Genomic DNA, 18,835 nt, shown 5'->3' with positions numbered 1-18,835 from the left:
AAGTCCTAATAAAAATTAAAAGTGATAAAGACATTTCTAAGTTTCTTGATTGGATCAGTAAGATACTAAAGTGTAGTCCACCTCTACTGTGATAGAAAAAGCCTCTGAATAAATACTGTCAAAATCAGGTAACTTATAATGTTCATAAATAATATAGCAGTGAGATGCTTATTCTTTCCTAGAAGACTTCTGTGATATCACACAAAACAAACAGTAGGATTTACTTATAGAAAATAACAATACAGACAATCAGCCCAAGTATATAATGAAATGTGAGAATGGATACATAGCAGGTCAAACATCATTTCGTTCTGTGGTATTATGATCTGAACACTGCTCCACAAGGAGATTTTATGAGCACCTTTGATGTACCAAGGCAGCCAATGGGCCTATCTGGCCTTCCGGAGAGTCCTAATTTTTCATTGATACCCAGGTGGAAATAAGCCTGTAAGACATAAATTTGGAAATCAGTCAGGCAAGAAGAATCAATGCTTTCCTTTTTGGCCCCTTTATTCCCCCTGACTAAAACCCTCCTAATTTCTGATCTTTCCAGAGGAAACGTGGCCAGGGAAACCTTACTCAACAGACCCGCAGGAAAACAATGAAGCCAATGAATTGGCTAGAAAAACTAGCCAATGATGACTTAGATTTGGGGGCACTGAGAGATTTGAGAGTAAATCTTTGGAGATCTGCTTAGCAACACTGTAAAATTTGACAATGTTCTTGCGTTGTCAAATGTAAACTTGCATGCTCTTTCCAATTCATAAAAGAATACATAGAGAAAAATGCTTGCTGTGTGATATAAAAAACAACAACAACAACAAACTGGCTAAAGTCTTAAAATTCAGGGTCTTGCCATTTGCGACAACATGGATGGAACTAGAGCGTATCATGCTTAGCGAAATAAGTCAAGCAGAGAAAGACAACTATCATATGATCTCCCTGATATGAGGAAGTGGTGATGCAACATGGGGGCTTAAGTGGGTACGAGAAGAATCAATGAAACAAGATGGGATTGGGAGGGAGACAAACCATAAGTGACTCTTAATCTCACAAAACAAACTGAGGGTTGCTGGGGGGAGGGGGTTTGGGAGAAGGGGGTGGGATTATGGACATTGGGGAGGGTATGTGCTTTGGTGAGTGCTGTGAAGTGTGTAAATCTGGCGATTCACAGACCTGTACCCCTGGGGATAAAAATATATGTTTATAAAAAATAAAAATGTATGCACACATGTACATAAAAAAAAATTCAGGGTCTCACATCTCCTACTAGATTCCCACCTTCAAGTATTTCTCATCAAAATGGAAATGTTGGGAACACATCAAAATAAAAAGCCTCTGCAAAGCAATGAATCAATCAACAAAACTAAAATGCAACCTACTGAATGGGAGGAAATATATGTAAATTATATATTCAAAAAAGGGTTAGTATCCGAAATACATTTAGTTTATTTAAGTGGACACCAAAACCTACAAATAATCCAATTAAAAAATGAGCAGAAACATGAACAGTCATTTATTCAAAGACATACAAATAGATTCCAACAGACATATCAAAGGTTGTTCAATATCACTAATCATCAGAGAAATGAAAATCAAAACCACAATGATATATCACATGACTTTTTTAAAGATTTATTTATTTATTTTAGAGAGACAGAGAGAGCATGAGCCAAGGGAGGGGAAAAAGGGAGATGGAGAGAGAAGAAACCACAAGCAGAAGGAGAGTGGAGCCCCATGAGAGGCTTAATCCCTGGACCTTGAGATCATGACCTGAGCCCAAACCAAGAGTCGGCTGCTTAACCGACTAAGCCACCCTGGTGCCCTAAAATTGACTCTTAACTATAGCAGGTTATTAGAAGGTGGTAGGTGGGGGATATGGTTCAAATATATGACAGGGATTAAGAATACACTTATCCTGATGACCACTGAGTAATATATGGAATTGTTGATTAATGATATTGTATACCTAAGACTAATACAACACTATGTTAACTATAATGGAATTAAAATTTAAAAATTTTTAAAAATGGAAATGTCTTTATTGATTTTTCTGATTACCTAAATTTTATGAAAAATTTAAACCATATGCTCCAAGTAAATGGTCCTATTTATTCTCATTATCCAACTCTTGCACTTTGGTATATATTGAAGGATGTGTAATTTATTGTGTAAGCCCTAAAAAAACACCTGAAGTATAGGGTTACAGATTTTTCAAAAGTATATATATAAATATATACCCATATTACATACATATATCAATATGTATATATATTTACATAAATAAGTTCATAAACTATATCTATCTATCTATATATATATCTGTATCTATTTGGTGTCCCACTTGTTAAAACTTAGTACTATTGTGTTCCAGTTTCAAGATGGTAAACTGGGGGCACCTGGATGGCTCAGTGGTTTGGGCCGCTGCCTTCGGCTCAGGTCATGATCTCGGGGTCCTGGGATCGGGTCCTGCATCGGGCTCTCTGCTCAGCAGGGAGCCTGCTTCCCTCTCTCTCTCTCTGCCTGCCTCTCTATCTACTTGTGATTTCTCTCTGTCAAGTGAATAAATAAAATCTTTAAAAAAAAAAAACAAGATGGTAAACTGAGTCTATGCATATACTCCACATTTCAGTGTTTAAATGACCGAAGAAATATAAAAACCCCTAAAAATATCTGTAGCACTCACTATTGGAAAACATAAAAAGGTGCCACAGTGGAACAGAAACTTCTAGAATTTCTACAAAGTAAAAACAGATGGATTTGGAATGAATTAGAAGGTTACCACTGCCAAAGCTGACCACTTCACCCAATAAGGTGCCTTCTTACCCTATTTAATACCTATCCCTTGATGAAGGTAGTTCCCAACTTTCTTTTATTTCAAAATCAATTCAGTAAACATCTCTGGACAGTGTACAATTATTTCAACAGAATAATTTCCTAGACTTGCTGGATCAAAGAGAATATGTTTTCTTTGAAACATAAAGCCAGGTTAGTCACCCTGCAGAAATAGTGGACCAAATTACTACCATTAATAGTGCGTAGGCCTTTTTAGTTACTCCCTTGAGTCAGAAAGTTCATCTTAAACTACTGTTTTCAAATATTTTATGGTTGAACTTTCCCATATATTTCATGGCTACTTGTATGTTCTATAAATTTTCCCACTTTTTTCCTTTTCTATTGGGTATTTTTCATTCTTTTTGATTTGTAAGAGAACTTGGTATATTAAGAATATTACCCTTTGTATAAATATTTTACCCAGTTTGCTCATCTTCAATGTTACAAAATGTGAGAATGACTGCAGAGTAGGTCAAACATCATTGCAGTATGCGGTATTTCAATCTAAACATTTCCCTACTAGGAAATTTCACAAGCACCTCCGATGTGCCAGGTTGTTATCCCGTCTTCAGCCCTATTTAGTTAAATTTGTCAATCATTTCCTTAAAGACTTTTTTAGTGCTGGCATTATTCTAAGAAGGGACTCTCACTCCAGTTGTAAACTGTTCTATTTGTTCTTCTAAAGATTTTGTTTATATCATTTTAAAAAGTTTAAATCTTAAATCCGTCTGGAATTTATTTTTCTATTTGATGAGAGGAGGAAATTTAACCTGTTTTCCCCTGAACTGCTTCAAATATGAACCTCACTGTACCTAAAATTAATGTCATCACCAGAAGTCTCTGGTCATTATGCTATTGTGTACACTCCCATGTCAGAGTTAGCTCGGTGTCTCCTTCTCCTTCTGCATTGCTATGTTCCTAGAGAACAGCTTCCTTGCAGCTGGTTGGCACTGTGCCTGGCACATAGCTGGTGCTCAGGAAATACCTGATAGAGGAATGAGGGAGCAACTGAATGTCCTCCTGAGCCACCCGGGCTCTGAATACTGACTCTGGAATAATGGCTCTCATTTTAAATAAAATCAACTGGCCAGAAAAAGTACCCTATAAGCATTAGGCTATATAGCTGCCCTGAAACTACAGCATTCTATGCTAGATGGAGTCCACTTTCTCTCAAATATTTTCCAAATTTTCAGAAATGAATGTATGTCTAAGCTATTTTAGATTTCTTCTTTTGGACAGGTGATTAATTAACTATGTACAAGTTAAAATGTACTGACCTAGATTTCCTTTAAATACTACTGTGTTACAGTGACAGGGTTTTCCTTAATTTTCTGAACCAAGGTATAGTAGGTCTCTGACAATTGTGTAGAAAGACCTAGAATGCTCCCCACATTCCAGGGTGTGGATAAAACTGTCCCCACATTGTACACATCCACACCATTTAATCCACTGAAATAGCATATTGTAATGGCTAAACAACAGAACTTCATTCTAGATCACACTATATTCATCTCCCCCTGAAGTGAATCACACCACAGTCGCCACATCATGAAACATTAACTACACACAGTATAAGTCCTGCTCTCAGCTGTCTGCTCTATCTCTTGAGTGAGCTGAAGGAAGGTACAGCTCCTTAGAACAGAAAGATGAGCCACTGGCATAAGAACATGTGCATTAACTGAGATTGAAGGGCACACTTTTACTTCTAAAAGGTGGGCTTAGGGTGCCTGGGTGGCTCAGTTGGTTAAGCAACTGCCTTTGGCTCAGGTCATGATCCTGGAGTCCTGAGATCAAGTCCCGCTTTGGGCTCTCAGCTCTTTGGGGAGTCTGCTTCTCCTTCTGACCTTCTCCCCTCTCATGCTCTCTCTCACTCTCCCTCTTTCTCTCTTCCTCTCTCAAATAAATAAGTAAAATCTTTAAAAAAAAATAATAAAAGGTGGGCTTATCACTGAGTAATATATGGGACTATTGTAGACCTGAAACTAATATAATATTGTATGTTAACTACACGAGAATTAACTTTTTTTTAAAGATAAGCTTATAAGAAGCAATATACTAGGCAGTATATCTTAGAGGATGAATCCCAAAGAGCAGCTAGCTTGGAACATAAAGGCTGTAGCCACAGAGAATTTTCTATCTTGACACATGATTAGGGAAGTTGGACTCTTGGCCCCAAGTCTCATTTTACCCAAACCACATACCCATTTGTTCACACCATCTTTAAAACAACAAAACATAAAATAAGTCAGGTCCTTTTAGAACTCTTCACCTTACTCTTTCAATTTATTTTTTTGAGAGAGAGCACATTCGTGCACACTAGTTGAGGGAAGGGGCAGATAGAGAGGGAGAGAGACAGAGAGAGAGAGATATTCTTAAGCAGTGTCCATGCCCAGTGCAGAGCCTGACTCGGGGCTCAATCCATGACCCTGAGATCATGACCTGAGCTGAAACAAAGAGCTGGACACTTAACCGGCTGAGCCACCCAGGTGCCCCAAGTCTTCACCTTAGTCTAAATTGAATGCTTCCTAGCACCTCCACAGCACCTTGTTAAACATATATTATAGCATGAATCTAGGTGGATTGTAATTAACTATTTTTCCTGTCATACCAATAGACTCAGAGTTTACTGAGAACAGGGACAGAGCACAGAGCCATTTTATCTGAGTGTCCCACACAAAATTCTGCACATAGCAGGTGTTCACTAATCAATGGATGCATAAAATGTCACATTTAAGTCATTTAAAGCCATGTTTATCTTTAAAATATTGACTGCATATTGTCTGGTGGAGTACAGATTCACCGAAGATTAAAAAAAAATTGCAATATAAATTAGGCTTGAAAAAAATGGAGTCAAGTTTATTTGCTTTGAGCACATGTTTATCAAAGAGTAATAATCTTTGTTACTATTCTCTGGAGCTTTCAGTGAAGAACCATAAAAAGTATATCAGCAAATGTAGCCAGTAATAATAGAGTGTTAGAGACTTAGATTTTCCCCACTTCATGCTGCCTCCTCTCCTTGCCTTGTGAATCCTCTGGTCCCTCTCCTCTTCTACCACAAAGCCCATTTATTTACATGTTGGCATGATTTCAAAGTGTTACCTACTCTAGGGATCCTTGAATTTTCAGCCTTATCTCTTTAATCAGAGGGGATAAGAGCTCTAAATTTGTTAGAAGAGGTTTAAGAGCCCTCAAAGAGCTAGTACTCAGGGTGATCTGACACCCAGGTTCTGGTTTTGTTGCCCTTGGACAAAGTCCTGTCCAATCAGCAGTGACGCTCTAAGGCCCTGCCTTCTCCCATGCAAAGTACACTTCTCTTCTCTAAGCTTGAATTCCTTGTTGTAGCATTAAGGCTTTGACCACAAATGGTTATATCAACCTAACTGAGCTAACCTTGATTATTTGAGAGACAAAATTCTAAACACTTACATCAAACACTTCAGAGTTTGTTCCTGTATTGTTTTTAACAATTACTATGTAGAAGTGATGGCTTATAAATAACTAGTGGAATTGGGTTCCCTGCTCAGTGGGGAGTCTGTTTCTCCCTCCTTCCCCCCCTGCTCATGCACACACACACTTTCTCTCTAGCTCTCTCTCAAATAAATAAAATCTTTAAAAATAAATAAGTAAGTAAATAAATAAATAACTGATGGAAGTCAACAATTTCCTGTCACTAATGGGCAGGAATATTCCTAAACAGGCATTTCTGAATTCTTCTGCAGAGTATTACATGCAAAAGGCCCCCAAAATCACCCTTTACTCCAATCTAAATAGGTACATAACAACATTAAGAATGAACTCAGCTGTTACTTTGAGACCGAGCAAACCAGAAAGGTGAGAATTACTTCAGACCCCAAATAAGTAAGGCAAAAGAAAAATGGAAGTAGTTATTACCAATAAATATTTCAATGAGAAATTTTGTTTAATAGTTAATGTAAGGGAAAATTACCAAGTCCAGTATAAATGTTAATTTTAAACACAAGGCACTAAAATTCAGGTTAATTTGTTATTTAAATGTTCAGTCTAGTTCAGTAATCGATTTTAGAAGTAAGAATCAATAGACCTATGAATATAATGTATACACACACAATGCAAGGGTTTTTTAGTAACAATGTCTGATAAGGTAGGTTTCTCAACTGAATGAGAAAGACTTCTGGATTAATGACTCTATTTCAGAATCAGATTTTAACTATGCTACCTGACTGTAAACTAAGTCTAATCTTCATGCTCTAGTACCTCTACAAAATTGACAGTAAAGAAGTAGAATCACTTACTTTCACCAGCTCCTGCTGAGCCCAAATCTGAATAGGTTCTACCTGTTGAGGAGTTTGAGTCTGAATACCATATGTGTTGAGGAAAACTTGAAGGCTAAAAAACACAGGGAAAAAGGGAAGAGACATTTTTAGGCAATGCACGTAGAGTGTAGAGAACGGTGGAGGAGGAGGTGGGGAGGAAGGAGACTATGCTAGCTTGGAGAACATTTTAATTTATTAATGTGAGCAATATGCCATCTGTGCTGGGATCCAGAGGCCCCCTGGAGTTCCTTACTAGGCATCAGGTGGGAGCTCTGGGGGCTGGCAGAAAGAGCAAGCACTGATTTGGGGAACTCCCAGTATCTGTGGCACTAACTCATCTGAACTACACCCCAGGCAACACTGGCACAGGTCACACAGTCTTTAATATTCACATCAACTAAAACAAAATTATTTTAAACATGAAAGCAATGTTGTTCTGGCACTTAAAGTGACATTAATGACTCCTTGAAACCCTGTCAAGGGGTCTGTGAAATTAATCTCTACCACATACTCAATATTGTAACATAAAGCAATAAGCCCCCTCTCCTTCCTCCCAAAGGAACACACCACCCATCCGGATTTCATACCGTTGGCTTTCTGCTATTAGTGCTACATGAACAACCAAATCATTTTCCAGTGGGCCCTGTAATATAGAATAAGGGAGGGGGAGAAAAATTTTAAAAGATCTGGCCATCATCAGCTACAATGAGAATCAAGGACAGTATTAACTATCTCTAATCAGTTCATTAAAATGATGGACACCTACTGGCTCCATGCAGTCACCTCTCTTTCCTTGCTCTCCACTGCCTACTAATCAATTTGATGGTGTAGACAGAGTAATGGAACACCAAGGAACAGAAAGCTATAAATCTCACCCTTACCAGAGGGGCTAGCCTGTCAGGCCTATTTTGAATGATGCATAAGAGTACTTTTGGGACTGAGAGTCATTTTCCATCATTTAACTCTGAAGGGAAGAGAACGAACTAAAAATAAAAACCCAACTTATGCATTCTCTGTAAAATAATGACTGTGAGTTAAAATTGTTCATTTGACATCTTAACCACATATAAGGCTATTCTCTTTCTTGTTAGCTAATTTTCCTTTGGCACCATATATATCAAAATAGCTTTATTCTAATATATAGTTCCTATAGTAGAGAATGAACTACCCAGTTGACTATGTAATTAACACTGTTCATTAAATACAAGCTGTTGGGCTTAATAGTTCTAATCAAAGATACTGTTGGATATTTGTTACTCTTTTTGTGCATGTGTGGAAACAATTCACTATAGCATATATTACACATTGTTAAAATGAACCCAATTTTGAGCCTGTATTAATTAACAGAGAACATTAAGAAGCATCAATAAATTACAGTATTAAGAAGCTCTGAAAATACTGATCAAATGTAATTTCTTCATAGTAATGAATCCAACATTCCATTCCCAATAGTATGCTGTAAAATGTCTGATTTACCATCAGTCAGTTCCCCTCCATGGTATTCAATATGTCACTAGAATTTATGTATGATGGAAAGCAAGAAACACCAGAATACATATATCAGCAGTAAATATCATACATTCAAAAGGATGGTTCCCAGAATCATCGTGAAAATGCCATTTTGGGAAGACTTCCATGTGATTTAAATGAATATATAAGAGAAAATATGATATAACAACCCAACAAAAATAAATACACATTAAAAATGCCATAAATTCTATTTTTATTTGATAAAGACCTTAAAAGTTAATGTTACTTAGGAGGATGAGAAAAAAATTAATATTCACAGTCTCATCAAGATCTCTAACACCAAATGAATACATTAAGCCTACTTCTCTCTGATGAAATCTAGTATTTACTTCATCAAAAGAAGTAACCTTAGAGTGGGCAAATTACCCATAATCTTCAGGACAATTAGGGATTATTAAATAAAAAGCAAGTGAATACATATACAAGAATGCAGATAACATTTCAATAACAATAAATAAGGTAGTTTATAGATTAGGATTGGCAAATTGGTATCTTTTTTTTTTGAATCACAGACCTTTTAGGATAATGTTGTTTCCATTGGTATGACAGAGTACTCAGATCTAAAATGCCCACAACACATGTTGAATCATAATAAGTATTTAGTTAGGGGACTATTAGTGGCTGAAGAATTTTTTCATTGTAAAAACTCAGCATTTCAGAAAGTTACAACTCAAAAACTTTCTGTGATGATCTTAGGCCTTTGCCATAGCCCAAGTGGGACACTGCACCCCACTTCTACCCCAGAAAGAATTCAGCATGGGTATTCTCACCCATATAATAATAACCACTGCCCTTATCTCGGAGAATTGCTGAGGATTTAGGGAGGGAACAAAGTGCTAGGCACAGTATTGACACCTAACAAAAATAAAGACACTAATACTTACTGCAGTTGCATTTACTGTTTTTACATCTATTCTAGAACACCTGTTCCTCTCTTCCTTGTTGAGGTTCGCTTTAATACCTAAGTCACCCTAGGCTTCTACCATTCTAAGACATGAAGACCATCTATTACTCCATTTTTATATGGCTAGTTCTTCCCCCAAAGAATTCCAAACATCTTTTAAAAGAAATCCTCAGGTAAGTTACCACTTTCTAATTTTCTCTCCTTCTATTCTCAAACACAGACTATAGCTATCTTCTTACTTTTTACCTTTCTTGCCTCTATAATTCTGTATTCTGCCATCTAACCTACTTTGCCTTTAGAGACTGAAAACCTCATACTTAAGTCCTTGGTTTCTACTCATTGGATTTCTTTCTCTTTCTTTGTCTCTCTCACCAAACTCAATTACTCTGGGAGTTAAAATTATGACCTCTAAGCAGATCATTTCATATTTATATTTCTAGTCCTGAACTTTCTCTTGAGTTCTAGTGCCCATATTTTTAATTTTCTGGACATTTTCTCCTGGCTATTTCCAAAGTTAAAAGTTCCAGAACTCAACTCCTCACTGACCCTACCTCCACCCTAAACAGGCTCACTCTAGCTCAAAATCACCTTTCACTCCTGTTTTTTACCCTCCAAATCCAATTTGTCACCAAAATCCTGTTAATCTTTCCCTCAAAAAGTATGAATCTTCTTTTCTTGAATCTTTTTTCATTTCTGTAGCAGTATTCAGGATTGGAAAGTACTAACCACAGCAACAAACACTTCAACAAAACACTCAACAGTCTATGTGCAAGGCACTGTTCTAACAAACCATTATTTCCATTTTCCAGATTAAAAAAAACTGAGGCAAAGAAAGCTTAAGTAACTTATCCAAGGATATGGAGCTAGCTAACAGAAGAGCTAGAATTCAGACACAGGCAATTTGACAGCAGCATCTTTGCTCATATTCAGTTATTCTGCCTCTCAGAGATGGAAAAGGGGCAGATGTTAAAAAGAAAAGATCCACATACAAATCCAACCTTATCACTTGATCCTGTATGATCCAGGTCATCTAATGGATGCCTTCAATTTGCCATGAACAAGACTGAACCACTGAATTCCATCCCTAAAACCACTCATCATCATCATCAAAGTATTTATTTCTTTAAGGTCCCACACTATGTGCTCATTTGATCTGGCCAAAACCATGTAAATCATTCTTGATTCCTTTTTCCTTCAAACCTCCAGACAACAACAATAACAAAAGATAAGTTATTAAGCACCATGTAACCACCATCATAACACCCATACTAGGTAGGTAACTATTATTCTTATTTACTAATGAGACAACTGAGGCATGGAGTTGTTTAAAAAAAACTTAGCTAACATCACACAGATAATAAGTGGCAAAGGGGGAATCCAAATCTGGGCAGTCTCCTCTATCTCTTAAACACTATGGTATCTGCCTCTCAAAGGTGCTACTAATTCATCAGTCATATTGGTTCTACCTCTAAAGCATGTCTCAAACACACCACCTCTGTCCACCTTCACTGCTGCGACCACCCTACTCAAAGTTGCCATGATCTTTCACTTGGTCAGTTAACAGTTGTAACTACCTCAGTCTTACCCCACCATTCACAGCAGTCCATTCTGCCAACAGCAATGAGAATTTTTTTCTCAAAAAGTGTAAATCATACCATCTCACCACCAGCTCATTCCATCCTACTCCCATGCAAACATATATACATACCCTGTTTATAACTCTCCAGTGGTTTCCTTTTGCCCACAGAATATGAACCAAACTGCTTCCTATGTCCTACCATGGCTTGCATGATCTAGCTCTGGCCTACCTCTTCTTTCTCATTCTCCCTCCTTTCCTTTACCACGTTTTAGCCCCAATGGATTCTGTCTGTCCCTTGAACAAGCCAGCTGTGTTCCTATCACAGGGCCTTTACACTTGCAGAACTTCTGTCTGGAATGTTTTTCCTTCCCAATTGTTTTGTGAATGCCCTCTTGTTATGCAGGTCTCAACCATTATCCCTTCCTCAGAAAGGTCTTCTCTCTCTACCACAGCCCGCCCCTCTCTATCATTTTATCTTATTTTGTCTACTTCTTAGTATTTATCAGCTCCAGAAATTATATTGCATTATTTATTTAAATGTTCAATGTTATTCATTCCCACTAGAAAGCAACTCCCTGAGGACAGGAACTTTGATCTATTGTCTCCATTGCTATGTCCTCATTGCCTAAAACAGTACCTGAGCATATAGCTGGTGCCTACTACTTGATGAATGACTGCTCAGGAAAGTTTCTCAATTATGTGTTTATCTGTAAAGTGGGAATAATGATATGTAAGCTGCCTAACACGGAGGGGGGAAATCAAACAAAAGAGGGCATGTAATACATTTACAAACTGATCTGCTAAACACATGATATCTATACTATTTATTCTGCCATTCTCTGCTAAGCTTCCCTTGCTAAGCCTCCCTTTCTTCACTGGTAAACTGGAATAATAAAAGTATCTACTTCATAGGATTATGAGGATAATACAGAGCACATAGAAGCATTTAACACACTGTCTGACATATCCTCCTAAGTGTTCAAAAAACTTTAGCCTTCTCATCAACCCCAGAAATACAACCATAATTCTGAGTGATTGTAATATGCTTCCTCAACTTTCTGCTTCATACTTGCATCTGCCCATCTTCTGTATTTTATAGTCAGGTTAATTTTCTCATGTCAGTGATTTACATAACAGAAGTGGTCAAAAAATACTTGTTGAATGAATGAAGACAAGAAACGAAAGATGGGTGAGTAAACATATATTTATGTAATGTTTAGGTTATCACTTCTTACTCTAAAACCAGTGTTTCCCAAATAAAGGTCCAACTTCCAAAAGACCTTTACAATATAACCACTACCTATGGTTCCCTATTTATCTCCCATCTGTTTGCCTAAGAGCGTGCCACTAAAAACAGTCACTCCTATCCATCTCAAGTTTCTATCTACTGTCCTTCTATACTTCAACATTTTAATTGCTCCTTTGTTCCTGTCTATCCAGATCCTGACCCACTCTTTCAACATAGTCTCCTCCATAAACTTGCCAAACATCAGGGTGTCCAGATATCTTCTGTTCCCCATCAGCAAATGCAGGTAATGTCTGTATGAGTTACTTGATGATACTCATATTGTCTCATTGAAAGGCTTTTTGCATGCTTATAAGCAGTCTGTACAGAATGAACTACAGAGTGAACCCCTTGAGGGGCCCCTCATGCTCACTTTTCTTACCTCACTTGTATACAATACCTTATATTAAAATAAAGACTGTTGGTGCTCATTTGGTGGTCTGAAAGAAGAATCTTGTTTTTAAAGTACTGTTGTTTATATTTATTAACAATATATAAATCATCCCTTAAATATACAAAACAGATGTTTGCAAATACAAACAGTATATTTTTAACAAAGGAAAATAATCATAATTTGGTGTACATGTATTTATATAAACTATCAAAGGATGTACACAGGTCATCTTAATCACATGACTGAAGACCAACAACCTGTGGTTAGAAATATTCTGATTTAAACTTCTGTTTTTACGGGGCGCCTGGGTGGCTCAGTGGGTTAAAGCCTCTGCCTTCGGCTCAGGTCATGATCCCAGGGTCCTGGGATCAAGCCCCGCATCGGGCTCTCTGCTCAGCAGGGAGCCTGCTTCCTCCTCTCTCTCTCTGCCTGCCTCTCTGTCTACTTGTCATCTCTGTCTGTCAAATAAATAAATAAATAATCTTAAAAAAAAAAAAAAACTTCCGTTTTTACAAATGAATCAAGTCAGGTTTAAAATTTTTTTTTTACTCTGAAAAAAAACCACATAACACAAAATTTAGCATCTTCACCATGTTTAAGTGTACCGTAGTAGAAGAGGAATTTTTACACTGTAACTCATCTTGCTAAAAATTTAAAACTACGGTAATTAAAACACTGCAGGTACATCTGTCTAGATTCTAGTTTTTAAATTACCCAAATCAGGTCAAAGCAGCAAAGCTAGGAGATCTGCAGCTGGGAACTATAAATAAAACAGTGTAATACAACTTTCAAAGGTTATACAGAGAAACTTTAATGTGAAAGTGCCTTGATGGTTTCCTTCCCCTTTTCTTCTTTCAATTTAATTTTTTCAGTAGGTAATTAATTCATATGGTTCAAAATTTCAAAATTATTCAAGTTTTCAATGAAGTGTCTCTCCTTCCTACCTGTGGCCCCAGCATCCAGCCAGTTCCCCACTGTCTACCAACCAGGTAATTGCTAGGATTATTTAATGCCCCTTGCCAGAGTTTACATAGAAAAGCAAACATTTACATTCTTATTTTCTCATACTTTTTAGATGAAAAACAGCATATTATCAGCTACTTTCCCACTAAGTAATTACATATCATGATGTACTTTTTATATATTAGTATATAGAACACAACCTCATTTTTTGTTATAGCTCCTTGGTATTCCCTTTTATCAATGTACCTTCTTATTAATGTCATCTTTACACATCTTTTATCATTTAAGGCTAGTCAACATTTGCAACAAATCTCTGGACAGGGTTATGGTGGATTTTATATATGGAATCATTAAATATCAGGTTTCAATTTTGCTTATAAAAGCAGAACGCACTTAACCTAAATCATTCATAGGCATTCCTATCACTGGATTATTTGGGTCACTAGAAGACAGCTATCAGAAAAAATCAGTAGGATTCAATTTTGGGAGGGAAACAGTAAAAAGAGTTTGAATATTTTCTAGGAGAAAGCACAGAAAGATGCACAGATGTCCTTTTATAGGCATATCTCATTTTATTGCAGTTCCCTTTGCTGCATTTTGCAGATGATTAAGTTTTTTACGAATTGAAGGTTTGTGGCAACCCTATATAGAGTGAGACTATTGGCATCATTTTTTCAACAGCATTTGCTTACTTCATGTCTCTGTGTCACATTTTGGTAATTCTCACAATATTTTAAACTTTTTCATTTTTATCATACTTGTTATGCTGATCTGTGATCAGTGATCTTTGATGTTATGATTAAAATTGTTTTAGGGTGTCACAAAGCTACCCATAAAAGCCAGCTAATGTAACTGACAAATGTTGTGTGCGTTCTCATTTACACCGACTGGCCCATTCTCTCTCTCTCTCCTCAGGCTTCCCTATTTCCCAAGACACAACAACGTTGAAATCCAGCCAATAAATAACCCTATAATGGCCTCTAAGTGTGCAAGTGAAAAGAAGTCTCATGTTTCTCATTTTAAATCAAAAGCTAGAAGTGATTAAGTTCTGTGAGGAAGGCATATCAAAAACCAGGACAGGCTGAGAGCTAGGCTTCAGTTAGTCAAGTTGTGGAGGCAAAGGAAAAGTTCTTGAGGGCAATAAAAAGTGCTATGCCAGTGAACACACACATGATCTGAAAGTGAAACACCCTTATTGGTGATATGGAGAAAGTTTCAGTGGTTTAGATAGATCAAACCAGTCATAGCATTCCCTACACCAAAACTTAATTCAGAGCAAGGCCCTAACTCTCATCAATTCTATGAAGGCAGAGAAAGGTGAGGAAGCTGCAGGAGACATTTGAAGCTAGCCGAGATTGGTTTATGAGGTTTAGGGAAAGAAGCCATCTTTATTACATCAAAGTGCAAAGTGAACAGCAAGTGCTGATGTAGAAGTTGCAGCGAGTTTTCTGGAGAATCTAGCTAAGATAATTAATAAAGATGGCTACAACAAACAACAGATTTTCAATGTAGATAAAACAGCCTTCTATTGGAGGAAAATGCCATCTAGAACTTTCAAACCTAGAGAGAAGCCATTGCCTGGCTTCAAAGCTCCAAATGACAGGCTGACTCTTTTGTTAGAAGCTAATGCAACTGATGACTTTAAACTGAAGCCAATGTTCATTTACCATTCTGAAAATCTTAGGGTCCTTAAGAATTATACTAAGTCTACTCTGCCTGTGCTCTATAAATGGAACAACAAAAGCTTGATGACAGCCCATCTGTTTACAACATTGTTTATTGAATATTTTAAGCTCATCGTTGATATCTACAGCACAGAAGAAAAGATTCCTTTCAAAATATAACTGCTCATTGACTGTGTACCTAGTCATCCAAGATCTCTGATGAAGATGTACAATGAGATTAATGTTTCCATGTCTGCTAACACAACATCCATTCTATAGCCCATCAAAGAGTAATTTCGACCTTCAAGTTTTACTTAAATACATTTGTTAAAATTCTAATAGAAGCCACAAATAGGGATTCTCTGATGGGTCTGGGCAAAGTAGATTGAAAACCTTCTGGAAAAGATCCACCATACTAGATGCCAACAAGAAAATTGATGATTCATGGGAAGAGGTCAAAATATCAACATCAACAGGAGTTTGGAAGAAGCTAATTCCAATTTTCAAAGATAACTTGGAGGGGTTTAAGACCTCAGTGGAGGAAGTATCTGCAGATGTGGTGGAAAGAGCAAGATAAGTAGAATTAGAAGTGGAGCCTGGAGGTGTGACTAAATTGCTGTAATCTCAAGACAAAACTTTAATGGATAAGGAGTTGCTTCTTATGGATTAAAAGAAAGTGGTTTTTTGAAATGAAATCTACTCCTGGTGAAGATACTATGAAGACTATTAAAATGACAACAAAGAATTTAGAATATTACATAAACTTAATTGATAAAGCATCAGCAGGGTTTGAGAGGACTGACCCCAATTCTGAAAGAAGTTCTATTATGAGTAAAATGCTACCAAATACATTACACAGAAATCATTTATGAAAGAGACAATGTGGCAAACCCCATTATTGTCTCAGTTTAAGAAATAGCTATACTCACCCCAACCTTCAGCAACCACCAGTTTATTTTTTTTAATTTTTAATTTTTCAGCGTAACAGTATTCATTATTTTTGCACCACACCCAGTGCTCCATGCAATCTGTGCCCTCTCCGATACCCACCACCTGGTTCCCCCAACCTCCCACCGCCCTGCCCCTTCAAAACCCTCAGATTGTTTTTCAGAGTCCATAGTCTCTCATGGTTCATCTCCCCTTCCAATTTTCCCCAAATCCCTTCTCCTCTCTAACTCCCCATGTCCTCCATGCTATTTGTTATGCTCCACAAATAAGTGAAACCATAGGATAATTGACTCTCTCTGCTTGACTTATTTCACTCAGCATAATCTCTTCCAGTCCTGTCCATGTTGCTACAAAAGTTGGGTATTCATCCTTTCTGATGGAGGCATAATACTCCATAGTGTATATGGACCACATCTTCCTTATCCATTAGTCCATTGAAGGGCATCTTGGTTCTTTCCATAGTTTGGCAACCGTGGCCATTGCTGCTATAAACATTGGGGTACAGATGGCCCTTCTTTTCATGACATCTGTATCTTTGGGGTAAATACCCAGTAGTGCAATTGCAGGGTCATAGGGAAGCTCTATTTTTAATTTCTTGAGGAATCTTCACACTATTCTCCAAAGAGGCTGCACCAACTTGCATTCCCACCAACAGTGTAAGAAGGTTCCCCTTTCTCCACATCCTCTCCAACACATAGCAACCACCACTTTAATTAGGAAGCAGCCATCAAGATCAAGGCAAGACCTTCTATCAGTAAGAAGATTATGACTCACTAAAAAGTTCAAATGCTGGTCATGGTTTTTTTTAGCAATAAAGTATTTTTTTTATACCACATCTTCTTGATCCATTCATCTGTTGATGGACATCTAGGTTCTTTCCATAGTTTGGCTATTGTGGACATTGCTGCTATAAACATTCGGGTGCACGTGCCCCTTTGGATCACTACGTTTGTATCTTTAGGGTAAATACTCAATAGTGCAATTGCTGGGTCATAGGGCAGTTCTATTTTCAACATTTTGAGGAACCTCCATGCTGTTTTCCAGAGTGGCTGCACCAGCTTGCATTCCCAGCAACAGTGGAGGAGGGTTCCCCTTTCTCCGCATCCTCGCCAGCATCTGTCATTTCCTGACTTATTTTAGCCATTCTGACTGGTGTGAGGTGATATCTCATTATGGTTTTGATTTGTATTTCCCTGATGCCGAGTGATATGGAGCACTTTTTCATGTTCATTGTTTTAGACATACTGCTATTATACTATTAACAGACTATAGTATAGTATAAACATAACTTTTATATGCACTGGCAAACCAAAACTTCATTTGACTTGCTTTATTGAGATATTTGGTTTATTGCAATAGTCTGAAGTCAAAACCACAGTATTTCCAAGGTACGACTGCATAACTAATTAATGGAAATAACATAAGAGTTTATTAGTAAGATTTATATTATCATGTTATTGATTATATTTATTTTTCAGTATAGCTTAGAATGTCAAAAAATTAAAATATCTTGATAGCCTGCTGTTAAAGATGTATTATTTAAGGTCTATGTTATATAGTGTCACAAGAATTCCCATATTGTAAGATCAGAAAACCAATAAGGAAATAGGTGAAATAATTTGTCAAAAGTCATATGTATAGCCAGTGATAGAGCTTAAACCTGACTGCAGGTATGTGTAAGTCCAAAGTCACAAAGTCAGCAAGGCACATGTCATAGCATGTATTTCATAGATTATATACTGACTGCTGTTGTGGTTTGTATTAGGATTCTCCAGAGAAGGAGAGCTGATAGGGTGTATATGTGTGAATAAAGGGCAGAAAAAGATTTACTATAAAGAATTGATTCAGGCAATTACAGTGTCTGCTAAGTTCCCAGACCTACAGGTTGAATCAGCAGGTAGAAGACCAAGGAGAGTTGATGGTATAGTTCATCTGAAGGCCAGGAGGCTCAATACCCATTTCAAATCCAGAAGCAGGAAAAAAGCTGATCTCCAAGTTTAAGGCCATCAGGCAGGGAAAATCCTCTCTTGCTCAGGGAAGAGTCACTTCTCTGTTCTACTCAGGCATTCATAGATAAAGCCCACCCAGATGAGGGAAAGCAATATGACTTGCTCAGTCTATTGATTTAAATGTTAGTCCTCTCCCCCAAATACCCTCACTCTCATCTAGAACATTTGATCAAATATTTGGCACTGTGTGTCCCAATAAAGTTGACACAAAAAAATAAAATCATGGGGGCAGAGTGGCATGCAAAAACCTTGCAACCCACCAACAGTCCATTTTCATCCACTTTAGATCACGTTTTTAAGAAAACTCAACTCTAAGTTTGTCTACAAAACCTATTTTCTTATCTGCTTTTTGATAAAATATAATTCTGAAGTTCTTGGCAATTAAGTTAAAAAATTATCTCTTCTAATAAATAACATATACAATAACATATA

The 18,835-nt window shown here is 37.2% G+C and overlaps 1 protein-coding gene across 2 annotated transcripts in view; it reads right to left on the bottom strand.

The window, feature by feature from the left end:
• PHKB (phosphorylase kinase regulatory subunit beta) overlaps positions 1-18,835 on the bottom strand; it is a 242,624-nt gene that overhangs the window by 40,564 nt on the left and 183,225 nt on the right. For both annotated transcript variants that reach the window (XM_045076026.1, XM_004744118.3), the window contains exons 16-18: positions 7,715-7,770; positions 7,107-7,200; positions 362-445 (exon numbers count right to left, since the gene is read on the bottom strand). In XM_045076026.1, coding sequence (XP_044931961.1) covers positions 362-445; positions 7,107-7,200; positions 7,715-7,770 — 234 coding nt within the window. The remainder of the gene's footprint in view (positions 1-361; positions 446-7,106; positions 7,201-7,714; positions 7,771-18,835) is intronic.

This window comes from Mustela putorius, unplaced genomic scaffold, assembly GCF_011764305.1.
Source record: "Mustela putorius furo isolate JIRA1106 unplaced genomic scaffold, ASM1176430v1.1 tig00000174_pilon_pilon_pilon, whole genome shotgun sequence".
Lineage (NCBI taxonomy): Eukaryota > Metazoa > Chordata > Mammalia > Carnivora > Mustelidae > Mustela > Mustela putorius.
Note: the sequence above shows the minus strand (reverse complement) of the source record. Positions and strands in the feature narration are given on the sequence as shown.